The sequence below is a fragment of the Aedes albopictus genome, chromosome 2 (assembly GCF_035046485.1).
Source record: "Aedes albopictus strain Foshan chromosome 2, AalbF5, whole genome shotgun sequence".
Classification (NCBI taxonomy): domain Eukaryota; kingdom Metazoa; phylum Arthropoda; class Insecta; order Diptera; family Culicidae; genus Aedes; species Aedes albopictus.
The window spans coordinates 389,332,088-389,352,938 of NC_085137.1; the positions used below are offsets into that span (position 1 = coordinate 389,332,088).

Here is a 20,851-nt window from a genome sequence, read left to right on the forward strand (position 1 = left end):
CAACATTCAAAACAAACATTTCATATATGTAACCTTTCTGCAAATTTAGGATATTATAGCAATGATAGGTTTAATGAACGTTAAAAAGATTTGCAAGCTTAGAATAAAACTTGTCAGCTTACGGTTTTTCTTTAACCGGCTTTTCGAACCCTCTAAGCAGAATACCCTCTTCGAATAGGGTTTCTTGTTATTTCTTCAGTTTTTAGATTTCATTCGCATTATCAAGGAAAATATCAGTTAAATCTTCTTTTGTCTTCACCTAGCAGCTATCTATCTGATTTTGTTACAAAGAAAATTGATCCTGTTTCATTTAGACTCACCATGGTACTGCCTGTGAAACTGCGCAGAAGCTAAACAATAGTTCCAAAAACAGTTTCATACAATGATTTTTTTTTTTATTTATCCATATTTTTGCTTAGTTTAGTATCTCTGGTTAGATTTTATGATATCCCTTGAAACGGAATTCTCAAATGCCCGGTAAATTGTAGATTGTCTGTGCAAAATAGATTAATCTTCATTTTAGTAAAAAAAAATCCAGTACCGGTATTTTACCGGTACTACCGGTACTGTAAGCCCCAGTACCGAAATACCGGTACCCACCAAAAGTGCTCGGTACTGCGACCCCTAATTGGGAGTGTACATGTAATTACAGATTATGACTGGCGGTGGCGGTTTCGCAGCAAGGGAAGTGAAATATGGTTTTATTGCATACACCCCCAGGAGCAAACCGAGAGTCAATGACGACGACGACGACGGTGGAGCCGACGAAGCCATAGTCAGTAATGAACGTGGAAGTTGTACCAGACTGCACCCGCCACAACCGAAAAACTTGGTGAAGTCGAACGGAAGTGCACCATACCAAGTACCGATAGCAGGGATCCGATGTTGTATGAGTTCCTGTGCTGCGGCTGTGGGATGGTTTTGAGGTTTGTGCGGGTTGTGATTGTTTTCCGTGCCCCCTTAAGGAAGAAGGATATGCATGACATATGAAAAGGAATGAAGTAAATGTTCAGGAACATTACTTTTGGGAGACTTTGGGCTGACGCGCTAGATAACGGTTGAATTGAGTTTTCATAAAAAGTTGTTTGGCTCCTATATCTGACGTTTCGGTTAAATTTATGTACCCTTCATCAGGGAATGTAAAATATTACTACAATCAATAATTGTTTTCTAAGTCGCGTCTTCGACCACCCTTGGCGACACCACGCTAATGCTGTATACCACAAGCGTGATTTTTATGATGCGCGTACACTCGCGGGTTAAGCAAACTCGTCCTAATGTTGACCGATGTTTGCTAATTGTTAATCTATTCACTTAAATTATCTGTTACGACGAAACCCTCCCTGCGATGGAGATGGCCTAACACGTGAGTCGCCGTTCTATTTCGATCGTGTCTATTGTTGACAACTATTGCGATCGAATGAATGATACGGGATGAGGTGGCATTATTGAACTATTGCACAAAGAAAAACAAAAAAACTTCGTGCTCGCAAAGAAACGTGCCAGAATTTACTCTGCTGAAAGTTGATTATTTCATTAGTTATTCCTAAACTAGTTATTAAAATTTGATAAAAACCTACTTTTTGTAACTAAAGGTGAATTTGGAAGTGAGTATAGTAATAGTTGATTACCTATGGATAAAGTTCATGCAAATTTGTTATTCTAGTAATTTGATAACCTAAATTGGAAGACCAAAAGGGAAGAATTTTGTGAAGAATTACCGAAAATTTGTAAGTATTAATGGTTCATGCACATGCAAATCTAAACTAACTAAATAAACTTACAGCTAAAGCACATCCCATAAAACATCCGTGTTTGAGTGAATTGGGAACGCTAAAAGAGTTTCGGTGACAACAATTTCTTTAGAAATTTTCGTAGCGAAATCCCCTATTGCAAGATGAGTCTTCCGGGTGGAATAGATGGTTCGACCAAATCACCGTCAAATTGTGTGGCTTGTGATCGCCCGGACAGCAGCGAGGACATGGTGGCGTGCGACGGTTGCGGGTCATGGTACCACTATAGCTGCGCAGATGTTGACGGAAGCGTCGCCAACCTTCCGTGGACGTGCGGATCATGCGGGATATTGAATCAAACACCGATTCCACCGAAAGGCGCTCGTAAGGTAGACGCGAAGAAAGGAAGTAAGCGGCTCACGGTCCCTGCTGGTGCTGAGAAGTCTTCGAAGGTATCCGTCGTCAGCAAAGGAACTTCGCGGAAAAGTAAGAAATCCGGAGCGGATGAAAAAGTAAGTTCAACTTCTAGTGCTAGGGCAAGGCTCGCACTCGAGCTAAAGATGGTAGATGAGCAGGATCAGATTAGGGCGGAAGAACTTCAGGCCGAGCTTGTGATAAAAAATAAAAAGTTATTACTTGAGAAGCAGAACAGGGACCGCGAGTTAGCTTTAGAAGGCAAGAAGTTAGCTGAAGAGAAGGCTTTTCAGGAAAAGCAATTAGAAGAAGAGGAGAAAACCCGAAAGGCGATGTTGGAGATGAAACGTCTGTCACTAGAAACAAAAAAGAACATCGTTCGACAGTTCTCTCAACGCGGTAGTGAAGTGTCCAGTGTCAGTGGTAGTGAGGTGACGAACTCCGAAGAAAAGGTGCGACGTTGGCTGCAAAAGTCCGGCGAGCAGACAGAGGGAAACATACAATCCACGTCAGCAGCAAAGGACAACGGCAAACTTCCGGAAATTTCCGGAGAAATAACATTCAACGAAGCACAGGAACCGATTTTCAACGTAGCAAAGAAGAGCTTCTTCAGTGAGATGCCTCGCGAGAAGACGGAGCAGGATGGTGGTGAAGACGTCGCGTACGATGTTCGTACACGTCTGACAGCAGGGAATGCAGCTCAAGGTGCAGCAAGCGGTAGCATGTATGATCCTACCGACATTGGCCCGACTAGTCGGCAGCTGGCAGCCCGGCAAGTCATGGGAAAGGATTTACCCACCTTTTCGGGTAATCCAGAAGACTGACCCATCTGGATAAGTAATTTCGAACGCTCTACTGCTACTTGTGGATTCTCCATGGATGAAAATCTGATCCGGCTTCAGCGCAGTCTCAAAGGCCCGGCGATGGAAATGGTACGTTCCAGACTTCTTTCCCCTGCAAGCGTTCCGCATGTCATCAAGACTCTTCAGATGCGGTATGGTCGTCCAGAAACACTGATAAGGGCGCTTACCGAAAAGATTCGACAACTATGATCGGTATTGAACCACAAAACCCCCACAACAATTGGTGAGATCTTTCCAATATTATTTATTTATAAATAATTCTATTTCAGTATATTTAACTGCATATAAGTTGAAAATTCGCTATTTTCAACATCCTTTCATCTATTGGAAGATGCTTCAGTTCTGGGCTCTTTCTAAGTTGATGAAGGGATTTATAAATGCTTGCAAGGACTTGGCCAGGTGTGTGGAGTTGAGTGAATCTATGACATTGAAGATAGTAGCGACATCAGCAATGTCAATGGAAATATTCAACTTTGCAACTCCATCCAAGATTTGTGCAAGTATTCATGCTATGCTATGCTATGCTATGCTTACCGAAAAGATTCGACAACTTCCTTCTCCAAAAGTGGATAATTTGAACAGTATAGTCGACTTCGGTTTAGCGGTGGACAGTCTGGTGGAACACTTGAAGACAGCGAAACAACAGGCGCATTTGGCGAATCCAGCATTGTTGCATGACCTGGTTGCAAAGCTTCCTGTGGAATACCGAATGAAGTGGTCATCGTACAAAACCGAAATTCCGATAGTCAATCTAGGAACGTTTGGAAGGTTTATGTCGTCGGTGGTGGAGCTAGCCTTTGAAGTGATGGATGATCAGCCAATGTTGAATGCCACCAAAACAGCACAACAAAAGCCCAAAGACCGAAATTTCATCCACGCACACTCGGATAGTTCTTCGGTGGAGTGCACTTCATTACAGAACGATCCGAAATCTCCAGTGTATCCGACAAAGAAGGTCTGTGTTGTCTGCAAGAAGGAGGGACATAAAGTAACAGAGTGCTTCCTGTTCAAGGCGATGAACATCGATGGTCGTCTCAAAGTTGTCAGTCAGCATGCACTCTGTAGGACTTGCTTGAACCAACACGGCAAATGGCCATGTAAGACATGGAAAGGATGTGACATAGAAGGCTGCCGTCTTCGTCATCATACGTTATTACATACTTGTGAACCAGCGGTACCGCTAGCAGTGTCCACTAGCCATTCGGAACTACTGAGTGAGAGTGGCCCGATTTTCCGGATTTTGCCTGTAACACTGTACGCGAAGGAGAAACGAGTTCAAGTGTTCGCATTTGTGGATGAAGGATCGCAAATTTCTCTTCTGGACGTTGCAGTAGCCAATGAGCTGGGAGTCACTGGCCCGTCAAGTACGTTGAATCTCCAGTGGACCGGAAACGTAAAGCGGGAAGAGGTAAACTCCCGTGTCATCGAAATGAATATCTCCGGCGAGACGTCCACCAAGCGCTACAGGATGATGGATGCACGAACAGTCGAAAGTCTCCAGTTGCCAACACAATCACTAAGTTACCAGAACTTGGCGGAAAAGTATCCGCACCTTCGAGGATTGCCGATTGCCGACTATGAAAACGTCACACCGAAACTCCTTATTGGTCTTGACAACCTGAAACTCACGATTCCACTGAAAATTCGGGAAGGACGTTGGGGGCAACCAATGGCAGCCAAGTGCCGTTTAGGCTGGAGCATCTACGGTTTGCTCACGTTCAGTCACGGAATCATTCACCTGTGGGTTTCACGTTGGAGGATGGACCAATTCGGAGGGTGAGTTGAACCAACTGGTCCGAGATTACATAACGCTGGACAACTCTGGTGTTCAACCACCGCTCACTCCTCTAGAGTCGGAGGAAAATAAACGGGCACAACAGCTGCTTCAAACTACCACACGTAGGGTTGGAAACCGATTCGAGACCGGTTTGTTATGGAAATGGGACTATATCCAGCTACCGGACAGTTATGGGATGGCGTTACGTCGGCTACACTCCCTAGAGAAGCGTCTGGAGAAGGAACAACCGCTGTACAATAGCGTCCGGCAGCAAATGCGAGAGTATCAGGAGAAAGGCTACGCACACCGTGCTACCGAAGAAGAACTAGCTATCACAAGTTCAGAGAGGACCTGGTACCTGCCACTGGGAGTAGTGTTAAACCCAAAGAAGCCGAACAAGGTTCGCATTATTTGGGACGCCGCCGCGAAGGTAAACGGAGTATCGCTCAATTCGGTTCTCCTTAAAGGACCCGATTATCTTGCTTCTCTGGTCGAAGTCTTCTATCACTTCCGTCTTTATGCCGTTGCCCTGACGGGAGACATCAAGGAGATGTTTCATCGCCTGTTCATCAGACAAGAAGATCGACAATATCAACGTTTTTTGTGGCGGGATCATGTATCGTCCAAAGTCGAAGTATACGTCATGGACATTGCCATATTCGGTGCGACGTGCTCTCCAAGCTCCGCTCAACACGTTAAGAATGTTAATGCGAAGGAATTTGAGCACGAATCACCCAGGGCAGTGGCAGCAATCATCCGGTATCACTATGTCGACGACTATCTTGACAGTTTCCCAACGGCGGAAGCGAAGTTCGGAGGATACACGCTGCCGGTGGGTTCGAGATCAGGAATTTCCTTTCCAATGATGCAACGGTCACAGCAAAAGTGGGAGCATCATCTGCCGAAACAGAGAAAACAATCAAGCCCGAAAAGGAAGACAACGTGGAGTCTGTTCTTGGTATGAAATGGATCCCAACTGGAGATGACCTCACTTACAACTTTGTAGTACGAGGTAATCTTGGACATGCACTGGATCAATCCCACAGGCCGTGCAAACGAGAGGTGCTACGTGTTGTTATGAGCTTGTTTGATCCACTGGGCTTGATCAGCTTCTTCATCATCCATGGAAAGACACTCATGCAAGATATTTGGGCATCCGGAGTAGACTGGGATGAGCCTATCGATGCCGAACTGTGCGAACAATGGTGGCGTTGGACGGCGCTTCTTCCGGGACTCAACTCTATTCGTATTCCCCGCTGCTACTTCGTGGCCGCTGATTACCAGTCGTACTCCGCACTTCAAATTCACGTCTTTGTGGATGCTAGCAAATCAGCATATGCCTGCGTAGTCTACTTTCGAGTGGAGTCTAAGGATGGACCTGCGGTAGCGCTAGTTGCTGGAAAAGCGAAGGTAGCTCCACTCAAAATTATGTCCATTCCACGATTGGAGCTTCAAGCTGCTGTGTTAGGAACGCGATTACTCAACAGTGTTTCTGCAATGCATAGTCTTCCCGTTAGTCGCCGTGTTTTGTGGACAGATTCGCAGACAGTGCTTGCTTGGTTACGGTCCGATCATCGAAGATATCAGCAGTTCGTCGGCTTTCGTGTGGCAGAGATTCTATCCACGACAAACGTGCAAGAATGGAGGAAAATCGATACCGAGCTGAACGTCGCTGATCTTGCAACGAAATGGGGTAAAGGACCAAACTTCGATAGTGATAACCCATGGTTTCTGGCCGAAGCAGCAGGCAGTGCCGCCTACTACAAATGAAGAAATCCGTCGAGTTGGTGTGCATGCCGAGCAACCCGTACCGCTGATAGAAGTTAGAAGATTTGGCAGCTGGGAAAAGTTACATCGTACCACGGCATATGTTCATCGTTTCATCAATAATCTCACCCGGAATAAACAAGGAGAACATCTGGAACTGGGAGTGTTGAAGCAACATGAATTAGCGGATGGAGAGATCACGCTATTCAAACTAGCGCAACGAGAAGTCTACGCCGAAGAAATAAAACAGCTCAGCGGGAAGGAGAAATCGTTGCAGTTCCGTGGTTCTGCGGTGTCCAGATCCAGATCCACGGCCGCCTCCAATGGCGCCGCTGCCGAAAGCTCGACTAACGTCGTTTGTGCGGCCGTTCACATTCGTCGGCCTGGACTATTTTGGCCCTGTTTTAGTCAAGGTTGGGCGCAGCAATGCCAAGCGATGGATTGCACTTTTCACGTGCTTGAGCATTCGGGCAGTTCACATGGAGGTCGTCCATAGCATGTCGACGGAGTCGTGCATTCAAGCAATACGTCGCTTCGTTTCCAGGCGAGGTTCACCAGCCGAATTTTTTACTGATAATGGTACCAACTTCCACGGAGCCAACAATCACACGGTGCTCCATTTACCGTTATTATGAAATAAAATATACCATCAAAACCTGAAACGCCATTCTCTTTATTTATCTATCCTACACCTCTGGGCAAATTTTAAAAATCATCGTTGGGCGAAATTTTGAGTTACGCCCTTTTAAAGGGCCTAACCTCTAAAAAATCGTGTTTTCTGTAGAATAACACCACCGTTCATAACAGAATCATGAATAAAGGCATCCGTAACAAAAATTATCATGAATAATAGGGAATCGCGCTACTTGGGCGGTGGCTTCTATATTCGTCTGTTTTTCACTATAACTCAGTCAATCTTGAACCAATTGACACAATTCTTGGAATGCGGTGAGATAGGTATAGTATCTACCCGTGTACAAAATTTCAAGTCAATCGGTTCAAAATTGACCGAATTACAGTGGAAAACAGACGAAAATAACAGACGAAGAAAACCACCGCCCAAGTAGCGCGATACCCTATTGAAATTTGGTAGTATGCATCCATATAAATATTAGTGGAGTGCATTTTCTATGTATCAAAATTGGTAATTACATCAATATACGGTAGGTGTTCTTAGGGCCTATAGAAAACAAACATTTTATCGGTGTAACAATTCAGTTAAAAGTATATTGTATTGTGATTCCACATGTCCATAGATGTTCATATTACTCTCAGTCAAGGCGGTAGTATTCACATGCATCCAGCACAAACATTTCAAAAGGGCGTAACTGATCTTCAACACAATATCTTCTCCCATAGCTGTAGATCGTATCTCGTCTTTCCCAGGACACCAACAATCACTATCGGAAAGAATTGCATTTTTCCCGTCCAGTAGTATTTGTACATTGCGTCGGAGAGATAAAGGTTTGGTTTCAGCAAGCAGTTTCGCCTTTTTGAAATGTTAAATATGGGCAACCATAAATTAAACAAAAAGAAAAATGTCTGTGTGCCAAATATCTTAAATTATAACTTATTAGAATAGAAAAACCAAAAGCATTACAAATAATCGAACATAATATGCTGCATGAAAATTCTCCCTTTTTTTAATATGTAGGTAAGACCTTTTGTTCCTACTAATTTTACTTTTATCGACCTATTATACATTGCAAGAAAAAATATCGCGCAAAGTTTTGCAAAAATGTAAACAGATATGCGTGGTTGCATTTAACTGTTTTGATGACTTCTGCGCGGTCAATCCTTAGCTATTTTCCGCACATATCGTAGAAGATACGAACGCGATGTGATGTACCGGCGACGATCTATGAGCGATTTTGAACATTTTTGCGCGATAATCTATTTTCTCCCTATTTTTTTTTTCATTTCTACGTTTTGTCTTCTCAGCCTCAGCATTTCAACAGGGCGTAACAATTTTCCAAAACAACAACAACAACAATTTTCAAAGCTATAGCATGGCACTTCTAAACGAAAAGAATGTTCCTTTTTTGATGGCTTACATTAGAGGAGTGACATGCAATCTTCATCCATATAAGAAGGTGCAGTATCAAAAAAGCAGTTACGCCCTTCTGAAATGCTGAAGCTGATGAAGACAAAACGTATAAATGATAAAAAATTAAAGACAAAAGGTCGAATAAAAGTAAATTTAGAAGGGACAAAAGGTCTTACCTACATGTTTTGAAAGAAGATTAAAATTTCACCCTGCAAATTATGCTTGATTATTTGTTGCCTGTTCCGACTTTTTGTCTTTTGGCCTTTCCATATTTTGGTTTTCTATTCTATCTTAAGCTATATATATTTCTCACATAGACATATTTCTTTTTGTTTAATTTATGGTTGCCCATATTTTTGACTATTGTTTTTAAAGCAGATTTGCTGTATAGAGAGTGTACGCTCTTAATATATCGGTGCTAACATTTCAAAAAGGCGAAACTGCTTGCTGAAACCAAACCTTTATCTCTCCGTCGCAATGTACAAATACTACTGGACGGAGAAAATGCAATTCTTTCCGATAGTGGTTGTTGGTGTCCTGGGAAAGATGAGATACGATCTACAGCTATGGGAGAAGATATTGTGTTGTAGATCAGTTACGCCCTTTTGAAATGTTTGTGCTGGATGCATGTAAATACTATCGCCTTGACTGAGAGTAATATGAACATCTATAGACATGTGGAATCACAATACAATATACTTTTAATTGAATTGTTACACCGATGAAATGTTTGTTTTCTATAGGCCCTAGGAACACCTACCGTATATTGATGTAATGACCAATTTTGATAGAAAATGCGCTCCACTAATATTTATATGGATGCATACTACCAAATTTAAATATTATTCATGATAATTTTTGTTACTGATGCCTTTAATTCATGATTCTGTCATGAAATGTGGTGTTATTCTAAAGAAAACACGATTTTTTAGAGGTTAGGCCCTTTAAAAGGGCGTAACTCAAAATTTCGCCCAACGATGATTTTTAAAATTTGCCCAGAGGTGTAGGATAGATAAATAGAGAGAATCGCGTTTCAGGTTTTGATGGTATATTTTATTTTATAATAACGGTAAATGGAGCACCGTGATCAGCTTAGAAAGGAGATCGAGGAACGAAATCAGAGATTAGCAGCGGTATTCACCAATTCCAATACCCGTTGGTCATTCAACCCCCCTGGAACACCCCACATGGGTGGAGTCTGGGAAAGACTGGTTCGATCTGTTAAGGATGCTATAAAACCGACGCTGGACGAGTCCCGGAAGCCAGACGACGAAACGTTAGAAACCGTGATCATCGAAGCGGAAGGTATGATCAGCACACGTCCATTGTGTTACGACGAAACCCTCCCTGCGATGGAGATGGCCTAACACGCGAGTCGCCGTTCTATTTCGATCGTGTCTATTGTTGACAACTATTGCGATCGAATGAATGATACGGGACGAGGTGGCATTATTGAACTATTGCACAAAGAAAAACAAAAAAACTTCGTGCTCGCAAAGAAACGTGCCAGAATTTACTCTGCTGAAAGTTGATTATTTCATTAGTTATTCCTAAACTAGTTATTAAAATTTGATAAAAACCTACTTTTTGTAACTAAAGGTGAATTTGGAAGTGAGTATAGTAATAGTTGATTACCTATGGATAAAGTTCATGCAAATTTGTTATTCTAGTAATTTGATAACCTAAATTGGAAGACCAAAAGGGAAGAATTTTGTGAAGAATTACCGAAAATTTGTAAGTATTAATGGTTCATGCACATGCAAATCTAAACTAACTAAATAAACTTACAGCTAAAGCACATCCCATAAAACATCCGTGTTTGAGTGAATTGGGAACGCAAAAAGAGTTTCGGTGACAACATTATCTGTTAAAGTTTTGTTTTTATTTTTAACCTTCACGTACCCGACCCCCATATAGCCGAGGCGGTAAACGCACGGGTATTCAGCATGACCATGCTGAGGGTGACGGGTTCGATTCCCGGTCGGTCCAGGATCTTTTCGTAAAGGAAATTTCCTTGACTTCCTTGGGCATAGGGTATCTTCGTGCCTGCCACACGATATACGCATGCAAAATTATCATTGGCAGAGGAAGCTCTCAGTTAATAACTATGGAAGTGCTCATAGAACACTAAGCTGAGAAGCAGGTTTTGTCCCAATGAGGACGTTACGCCAAGAAGAGAGAGAGAGAGTACCCGACCCCCGACAACTCGTTTTCAAAATGCTGGCATTTCGTCAATTTTCATCCGATTCTTTTGAAGTCGCCTTCAATCGATCATAAATGGGTGCAAGTTTATTGTACTCAAGTGGCCATGCAATATCCGGAGCCACTCCGGTGATATTCCGGATTGTACTGGGGTCGGGGGTTTGCCAAAATAGCTAAAAGTGATATATTTCATGTGTTATTGTGTTTGCAAAGGCGTCTCGTGACCAGCAGACTGACCTGTTCTACAGATTACAATTGTACTATAGAAAACACGTTTAGAGTTATTTGATACTACACTGCTAGTTTTTTTTTGTTTTAGTAATGTGATTATCAACATAAGCTAATTTTTACCTTCTTGTTTGTTTACCTTTTTCTGAAAATATCTTCCACATTTTCAACTTAAATAATTATGTAGCGAGCGTCGTTTACCTTTGCTTCTTTATGTATACACTACACATATACACAAAGTTTTCAATTTATTCATTAACTTAGATATGCGCAATATTTTTACTCATACTTACCTTACCGGTCAGGCTAAGGCCGGGGTGGCCTCTGCTGTACATAGTAGCCGCCTCCATTCCACTCGGTCCATGGCTGTTTGTCTCCAGTTCCGCACTCTGCGTAGGGTCCGCAGATCGTCCTCCACTTGGTCGACCCACCTAGCTCGCTGCGCTCCACGTCTTTTTGTACCGGTCGGATGACTCTCGAGAACCATTTTAGTCGGGTTGCTATCCGACATCCTGATGACGTGACCCGCCCACCGTAGCCTCCCGATTTTCGCGGTATGGACGATGGTTGGTTCTCCCAGCAGCTGATGCAGCTCGTGGTTCATTCACCTTCTCCAAGTCGCGTCTTCCATCTGCACTCCGCCGTAGATGGTACGCAACACCTTCCGTTCGAAAACTCCAAGGGCGCGTTGGTCCTCTGCACGTAGGGTCCATGTTTCGTGCCCATAGAGGACGACCGGTCTAATCAACGTTTTGTAGATGGTTAACTTCGTGTTACGGCGAACTTTATTCGATCGTAGAGTTCTGCGGAGTCCAAAGTAGGCACGATTCCCTGCCACAATACGCCTCTGAATTTCTCTGCTGGTGTCGTTGTCGTCGGTCACTAGTGAGCCCAAGTACACGAATTCTTCAACTGCCTCGATATAAATTCGGGGTGGCGGGCGCGCTGATTCCTCCCTGGAGCCCTTTGCCATCATGTACTTTGTCTTCGACACATTAATGACTAATCCGATTCGCCTGGCTTCACTCTTTAGTCGGATGTACGTTTCCGCTATCGTCTCAAATTTACGAGCAATAATATCAATATCATCGGCGAAGCCAAGCAGCTGAACGGACTTCGTGAAAATCGTCCCACTCGTGTTTATCCCCGCTCTTCTTATTACACCCTCCAAAGCAATGTTGAACAGCAAGCACGAAAGACCATCACCTTGCCGTAACCCTCTGCGAGATTCGAAGGGACTCGAGAGCCCTGATACTCGAACTACGCACATCACTCGTCGCCTTGATCAACCATATCAGTTTATCCGGGAATCCGTATTCGTGCATAATCTGCCATAGCTGTTCTCGATCGATTGTATCATACGCCGCTTTGAAATCGATGAATAAGTGATGTGTGGGCACGTTGTATTCGCGGCATTTCTGCAACACCTGGCGGATGGCGAACATCTGGTCCGTTGTAGCGCGTTCACCCATAAATCCAGCCTGATATTGCCCCACGAACTCTCTTGCAATCGGTGATAGTCGGCGGCATAAAATTTGAGAGAGTATCTTGTAGGCAGCGCTCAGTAGTGTGATCGCGCGGTAGTTCCCGCAATCCAACTTGTCGCCCTTTTTGTAGATGGGACACACGATACCTTCCATCCATTCCTCCGGTAATACTTCCTCCTCCCAAATCTTGGTAATGACCCAGTGTAGTGCTCTCACCAGTGCTTCTCCACCGTATTTTAGAAGCTCGCTTGGTAGTTGATCTGCTCCAGCGGCTTTGTTGTTTTTCAACCGGCCAACCTCCTCCTCAATCTCTTGAAGGTCAGGGGCCGGAAGTCTTTCGTCCTGTGCACATACTCCTAGATCTGTTACCACGCCACCTTCGGTACTTGCAACGTCGCCATTGAGGTGCTCAATCGTAATGCTGCCGCCACCTCTCGACCACCTCACGCTCGCTCGTGAGAATATTCCCGTGATTATCTCGGCACAAAGCCTCTGCGCGAGCGGTTTAGCTTCTCGTAGAACTTTCGTGTGTCCTTAGCGCGGTACAGCTCTTCCATCGCTTCGCGATCTCGTTCTTCCTGCTGGCGCTTCTTCATCCGGAAGACTGAGTTCTGCCTGTTCCGCGCCTGTTTGTAACGTGCCTCATTCGCTCTCGTACGGTGTTGCAGCATTCTCGCCCATGCTGCATTCTTCTCGTTTTTCAACTGTTCACATTCGCCGTCGTACCAGTCGTTTCTGTGATTCGGAGTCGCGAAGCCTAGTGCTGTAGCCGAGGTACTACCTATGGCGGATCGGATGTCCCTCCAGCCATCTTCAAGTGTAGCTGCGCCAAGCTGCTCTTCCGTTGGTAGGGCCACTGCTAACTGCTGCGCGTAGTCTTGAGCCACTTCTACGTTATGAAGTTGCTCGATGTTGAGCCGCGGCGTTCGACTTCGACGCGTGGTGATAACTGTCGAAAGTTTTGAGCGCATGCATACAGCGACTAAGTAGTGATCCGAATCTATATTCGCACTGCGGTATGTGCAGACATTGGTTATATCCGAGAAGAATTTACCGTCGATTAGAACGTGGTCGATTTGATTTTCTGTTTGTTGGTCGGGTGATCTCCAGGTGGCTTTGTGGATATCTTTGCGGGGGCAGAAGGTGCTTCGGACTACCATACCACGGAAGGCTGCAAAGTTTACGCATCGCTGGCCGTTATCATTCGATACGGCGTGCAGGCTGTTTCGCCCGATTACCGGTCTGTACATTTCCTCCCTTCCTACCTGCGCGTTCATGTCGCCGACAACGATTTTCACGTCACGCGGTGAGCAACCATCGTATGTTTGCTCTAACTGCGCGTAGAACGCTTTTTTCTCGTCATCGGGTCTCCCTTCGTGTGGGCAGTGGACGTTGATGATGCTGTAGTTGAAGAAACGGCCCTTAACTCTCAACATGCACATCCTTGCGTTGATCGGCTGCCACCCGATCACACGTTGTCGCATCTTGCCCAACACTATAAATCCTGTTCCCAGTTCATTGGTGGTGCCACAGCTTTGGTAGAAGGTAGCCGCTCGATGCCCGCTTTTCCACACTTTCTGTCCAGTCCAACAAAGTTCCTGCAACGCCACGATGTCGAAGTTGCGGGGATGTAGTTCGTCGTAGATTATCCTGTCACATCCTGCGAAACCTAGTGACTTGCAATTCCATGTTCCAAGTTTCCAGTCGTAGTCCTTATTTCGTCGCGTGGGTCTTTGCCGATTGTATCGAGTCGTATTTTCTCCTATGTTATTCGCAATGGGGATTTTTACAGGTGGCTTATTGGGCCTACGCCAACACTCCTGTCTCACCGGAGGGCCATCGTGCCAGTTCTGTTTAACGTCCCAACCAACACTGGGCCGACCACGCTGATGGGGCTACCACCTTGGATCTAGCTGGGCGTGGTGCAGCGTTTCTTACTCAGCCGCTGGATGCCAGAACAGACGCTGTTTGAGCCACACCTCCTTGGTGAACAGACACTCGGATCGTACCTCCTCAATCTAGCTGAAGTCAGAAGGACAACAGTGCCCAGGCTGCACTACCAGCTAAGCACACAACTCTTAGCTGGCGGTCTTTGTCATCGCTTGACCCGTGGAAGCATGAGGTAGGAACTTGTGAGGACCAGAGCTATATTGGACGCTCTCCTTATCGACTCACCGTTTTGCAGCCCTTTTTTTACTCAGCATTTCTTTTTTCTCATTCCTGTAAAGTTGACCATCATGGCATCATCCCATTCGATATCTTAAGTTATCAGCTAGGTACCTAGATATGTTCAACTGCAACGGCAGACATCTTCATGTCTTCCAATGTAGTTACCAGCTTCAGCACCTCCGTCACTCCCATTCGCCTCGGACTCGAACGAAACACCCGGACGAAACGGATGCTTTCACTCAGTTGGAATCCTGGGCATAACTTTCCTCCTGCTGAGAGCTCACGCAACGGGAAATCTTTACAATCGCCAGGCGATGGTGGCGACGACGGCCCGTTTCTTCTTTCGCCCTCAAAAGTACCGTCCATCCGTCCGTACACTACTACTTACTGTTTGACATTGTTCCACAAATAGCAAGTAGGTAGGTACAAGAGCCTGCCTAATGCAATTGCAATCGCGCACAGCACGGAAGCGGATGACTGCCGCCGACAACCAACAACGACGACGACGATGAGGTCCTTCCGTTACGTCTCTTCCCTTATCGCCACTAGCAGCGGCGGCGGCATTACTTGTTCCCTCTATAAAGCACATCAGTTTGACTTTGACTAACAACAAAGGGGGAAAAGTTGCAAGCTAAGGCAAATTTTCAAATAATGTCCTGCCGACGACGACGACGACGACCGGCAGGTCAAACGGAAGGGGTACTACCGCTGCAACTGCAATTTTCCCATTGTTGTTCATAAAAATATGCACTTTTTGCGATGTGTGTGGAAGCCGTAGCGCGCCGGTTTCCAAGTTCTGTTGTGTGTTGTACAAAAGAAAAAGACGGGCTAATTGTACGGAAAGGAAACACCGGAAGACGGAGTCGGACTATTATGCTGAAACGGTTGATGATGATCTCTAGATTTCGTTTGAAATTAAATATGTATACTGAACATTGTGTTATCTCTGTCGTCAGTGAATCAATGAAATGATTGTTTTCACTTAGTGGGAGATTTTGCTCCCCACCCCCTTTCTAGGTATGCTTGTGGTGCTCACCAGCACCCTTCCAGACGATGAGAGTGACCACCAGAAGTAACCCAATTCTCTCTTGGTGGTGGAAGGCAATTAGGGTTAAAAGCAAAAGTTAATTTACAAGCCCTATCATGCCTTCGAACAAAGGCAAAACGCCTTGCAAAAAGCTTATACTTTTCCTGCCGGACTTGAAGTGCGACCAAACCCACCATCACGATTTATTCCGTCCATATGTCTGTCGATGATGGTTCTGTCGCGTCGTTCTTCACTGGACGAACGTGTCTGCAGCGTACCCAGAAGACTTATCCCGCTTTTTTTTTTGCTATACTGCCCATCAGGCTCAAATATGGTGCTCGCTCGCCCAGGTAACCTACCAATAGGATTCGAATTCGAACAAAACACACGTCCTATATTGATCGCTATTGTTTATTCCCGATATATCTGCCCGCCTGCCCGTTGTTGTTAGCTGAAACAGGAGGACGTGGCATTCGAAATATGACGAAGCGTTTGCCATATTTTATACTGCATACGTGCCCATTCGACTGTTGCTGCTGCAGCCAAATGGAATGATGCATATGTATTTGGAGAGAGCCTAGTTCTACCATAGATAAACAGATATTCGAATATCGTGTGACAAACAATTAGGGTATGAGCACCCTTCTTCTGCCAATGTGACACACAACAAGGTTAAGGACAAACGTCTTGGAATCCCGCTTCAACTGTGTATCAGAACTTCTGGCGCACAAATCTCAAGAAGCAAGCTTCAAACAGCAATAATTTTGTTCTTGCTCACTTGCGATAAGCTTAAAGTAAGAAGAGCAGGTGCGTTGCTTTTGTTTACAACAAGATTTGTGCGCTCAAAATCGTGAGTAGGTGGCAAAATCGGCCATTGCGGCGGCCATATTGGGATTCTAAATGTCTGTGCTTAGATGTATTCGAAGCGATTGCTGAATTCACTGAATAATTTGTTACGGTTGAGAGTGTTATGCCTTTTTGTCTGTGGTTCCACACTGTCGTCAATCCATCCGTTATTGAGTTTCGATTTAATAGCGGTTTCGATTGAGTTTCACCCTCGATGGCGGTTCGGAATGAATTGGTTTATAACTGCATTAGAAGGGTGTGTGCTTCAGCTATTGTGAGGAAGTACTGAATTTCTCGTTAAATACAAATGGTATCGATGGAGATGGGCTTGGTGGTCTAACTAACGGTAACCGCTTCTAATTCGTATTCAGAAAATTCTGAGTTTAATCCCTGATCCGTCCTTTTCTGCCTAATTTATATCATCCTAAATATACAACTCATGATCATAGCCATCGCTAGAACCGAAAATGGGTAGCAGGAACCACTTTTTCCTTTTCTTAGAACATCACCACAGCACAGTATGATCAGTTTCACGCCTGCACATATGCAATCCGCGAACTGTGACGCCTCATCTTCAGTATTACCTATTAACCCATACCCGCCCAGAGTCCTATTTATAGGACAGTACTTTTGAAGTGAATATCTTAAGAATTACACAATATTTCAGCACAATGTCTTCGGAAAAGTTGTTCCTTCGAACAACTTGTCACCATCGAACAAGTTTCACTGATGAGAAAAAGCTGCTATTATTTATATATCGGCTCAGTAAAGAAATGTAAAGATGGCGTCTTCAACAAAACCGTTGTAGTGTACAGAGTTAGGTGGCCCACACTTATATGAAAAACAAAAATTTCGAAAAATGCCAAGTCTTACCTCCTGAATTAGTTGTTTTGGACTCCCAAAAGCTACGTTCAAAATTTAAGCAAAATCGATTAAACCTAAGGGGGCGCTCAACATGCTTGAAGTTTGTATGGGAAAACTTGACCAAATGTATGCAGAAATCTTAAGTTTTCGAGTTTTGCCGCTAGGTAGCGCTGTAAGCGTTCAATAAATAAACCCTTTAGTATTATTGTAGGTGACTGTATACCAAACAACTTTGTCGAATACCGCAAAGTGATCCGACACGTCTGTTTAAAAAGTAAGGCAAAACATTATTGTTGTTCTTCCAGTCAGAGTTGCGCAATATCAGTCTTGTCAGGTGACTACTGATATTGCACCATAGTCTGGACCCTAGTACAGAGCCATGTCGAAAAGATTTCCAGTTCTAAAAAATTACCGCAATTTTTCCAAGGATTCCTACCAGGGTTCATCTTGTAATATAAGGACTGTTCAATTTATAAAACGGACAACTTTACAATGCTATAAAAAGAAGACGTGTAGTTCAAATTTAACCACCCTTGTTTCGTTGTTCAGTACATCATCATGCATTATAGTAATAATTTTTGAATCGAATAAAAATAGTTTTATTTTCAAGAAAATCGGCGAAGTGTTAAATAAGGTGATTTTTTCGATTGCTGAAAATTGAAAATATATATAAAATTACTGTTCACATATGGTATATCACTATTAATACCAGAAAAGTATGTGCCATGCTGCAGCAGCATGAGTAGTAAACATTCTGGCAAAATTTAAACTCAATTGGAAAACTAAGTGTTGAGATATTGAGGTCTCAAGTGAGATTCGATTTTTTGAATAAAATTCAATTGTAAAGCAAAAAGAGTATGAAAATATGAAATAATCAATGTTTTTATGCATCCAGTCGAAAGTGGGCATAATGTGATTTTAAATTCAGAAAACTGCTTCTTAATAGCATTGCTGGTTTGGTTACTGTACGCCATTACAGACACAGTAATCAAAACAGTTTCGTTCTTTGAAAGTTCTTCCAAATAACAATGCAACCAAATGCAAAATTTTGCATAACAATGATGTTGGAAATAAAAAGTATGCATCCGATTATTATTAAATAAGGTGTACAATAACATAGGACCAACTTTGTTGAAAATAAATAATAACAAGATTCGCTAGAGTCGAAAATCTGCATCAATGGAACAAAAAATATTAAATATTTTAATAAAACCATATTCATGGATTGAATTTTTGATGAAAAATGCAATTAAAAGTAAATTTTTCTTCTGTATCATTCAGAGGGCAACATTCAACTACTCTGGACAAATTTTTAGCCGAATCCGTGATGCTATTGCAACACAGGACTTAAATGAGCATTTTTTAATAATTTCTATGAAAACAAGGCAACTTACTATATCAAGCTGGAGAATGCTTGGTGCATTATTACTGACCAACTATTGAGCTTTACCTTTAGTAGAATAGTATTAGATTTCAATACATTAAAAACTTCATGAAAATGTGCATGTTAAGTATGTGGAAAGTTATGTCGAATTTTGAGAAATGGGTTTTCATTGATGTTTTACGAAAACCGCTTCAGTTACACAATAAAAAACATTTTGCATAATGTTATATTTTTCCTACATTTGAGAATAGCTATAGAAAGTTACGCAAAAAACTGATAATGATTTTATTGAAAAATAAAAAAGATATCGCACAAGCAAGTTGTCCGTTTTATAAATTGAACAGTCCTTACTCCAGAGAATCATGTACGGATTCGTCTCAGAATTTTTCCTAAAATTTATCCCGGTATTTCATCTAAAGACTCCTCCGTTCAAGTATTGTTCTTAGAATTCTTCTTAGAATTCCCTAAACGGACTCCTGGGATTTTTACCAAACTTACTTTAACCCTTTATAAGGCCGAGAGAACCAGGCACGGAATCCTCTCGTTCTACATTGGAATATAAAGTACATGTGGTGTAATGAACAAAAACGTTTTTATTTTCAAAAAATTCGATTTCATACAAATCGAAAAAAAATGGTCTAAATTTGAACTTTTTGTCAACAAAGTTTAAAATGTTGTTATTTTGTGATGCGTTAATCAATCATGCTGATTTTTTGACAGGTTATTGCCATAATATTCATGAGTTACTTGTGTGGATTTGAACTCGATTGGTCAATTATTTTGGAAGATGTGGCAATTTTAGTACATGTCCATTTATTATAGTGCATTTTTTCAAAAGTCTGAGTTTCTAAAAGTAATGAAGCAATCAAGTTGAAATTTTGTCCACAAGTAAAAAGAACATAGGCCTTTCATTTCCCATCATTCGATTTTCAATTCGCTTACCATAACAGAATTTCGAGCTTATAAACCTTCATGCACTCAAAAATGGCAGTTTTTGGAGAGACATTTTGTTCTAAAAAAGCCCATTCATATTTGTTATGGCTCAAAAAAATCATGAGTGTTCACAAAGGCCTAATGTGTCCATCAGTTAAAACAGAAGTTGTAAAAATTTTCTAAACGAACAGAAAAAAATATGTGTATAAGGTGGCAATATAGTTGCCACTGCCTTATAAAGGGTTAAGAGTTCTTTCCAGAAGAACTAATTGATACCTCCAGAGATTTATCGTTTATTTTTACCGGGTTTCTTATAGGAATCCATCTCAAGATTCATATAGGAATTCTTTCAAGGATATTTGCGGGGTTTTTATTGGAGATTTAACCAGAAATTCTTTCCTCTAATCTTTCATTGTGTTGTGGTGATATTGTCAGTGAAACTGGCAACACTGAATACAATAAGAAATCAAAAGTGAATAGTTAATTCAACAGGTTGGAAGGTCGTTCCCTTGAATAAGAACGGAAAATAACAAATTGTATGTATATATTGATTTGTATTACTGCTGAGTATTTCTAATAATAAAGTGAATTACATCATTGAAGCTGACATCAAGAATGCTGCTCTCAATATTTGTGTTCGTGCTAAAGGTGACTGCAACTCTTCCCAACACATTGATTTCTCCGGGATTGCTCCCGGGACTCCTTCCGGTATTTTTTCAGGTATTCCTCCTGAGAATCATTAGGTAATTCCTCCTGGATATTTTCAGGGATTGCGTATTTTTTTTGCGTATTTTTTTGCGTTTACTTCATTGATTCTCACATGGTTCTTTTGGGGATTTCTCCCGGGATTGTGTTTAAAATTTCTGCTGAGTTTCCGTCAAGGTTTCTTCCAGGATTTCTATCAGGGATTTCTCCTTCGATTTTTTCCCGAGATTCCTTCAATAGTTTCCCCTTGGATTCTTTCCTTCCTGGATTCAAGGCTTAACTCTTCTCAAGTTTTCCTCCAGGAATCTTTCATGGAATTCCGTTAGCAAATCTTTCCGGGATTAGTTAATTGATTTCTTCCAGGATTCCTTTAGGGATTTCTGCAGGGTTTTATTCAAGGAATTC

At 42.7% G+C, this 20,851-nt stretch overlaps 2 protein-coding genes across 4 annotated transcripts in view; one reads left to right on the top strand and one right to left on the bottom strand.

Annotated features, from left to right (window-relative positions):
• LOC109404591 (lactosylceramide 1,3-N-acetyl-beta-D-glucosaminyltransferase) overlaps positions 1 to 20,851 on the bottom strand; it is a 142,742-nt gene that overhangs the window by 25,929 nt on the left and 95,962 nt on the right. The window lies entirely within an intron of this gene.
• Positions 628 to 2,971, top strand: LOC134288871 (uncharacterized). The gene is made up of 2 exons (XM_062854786.1): positions 628 to 1,730; positions 1,787 to 2,971. Exon 2 carries the CDS (start codon positions 1,898 to 1,900, stop codon positions 2,969 to 2,971), a length of 1,074 nt encoding a protein of 357 aa, XP_062710770.1. The 5' UTR covers positions 628 to 1,730; positions 1,787 to 1,897.

Coding starts and splice junctions, on each gene's coding strand:
- LOC134288871 (XM_062854786.1), top strand. CDS start 1,898: ATGAGTCTTCCGGGTGGAATAGATGGTTCGACCAAATCACCGTCAAAT.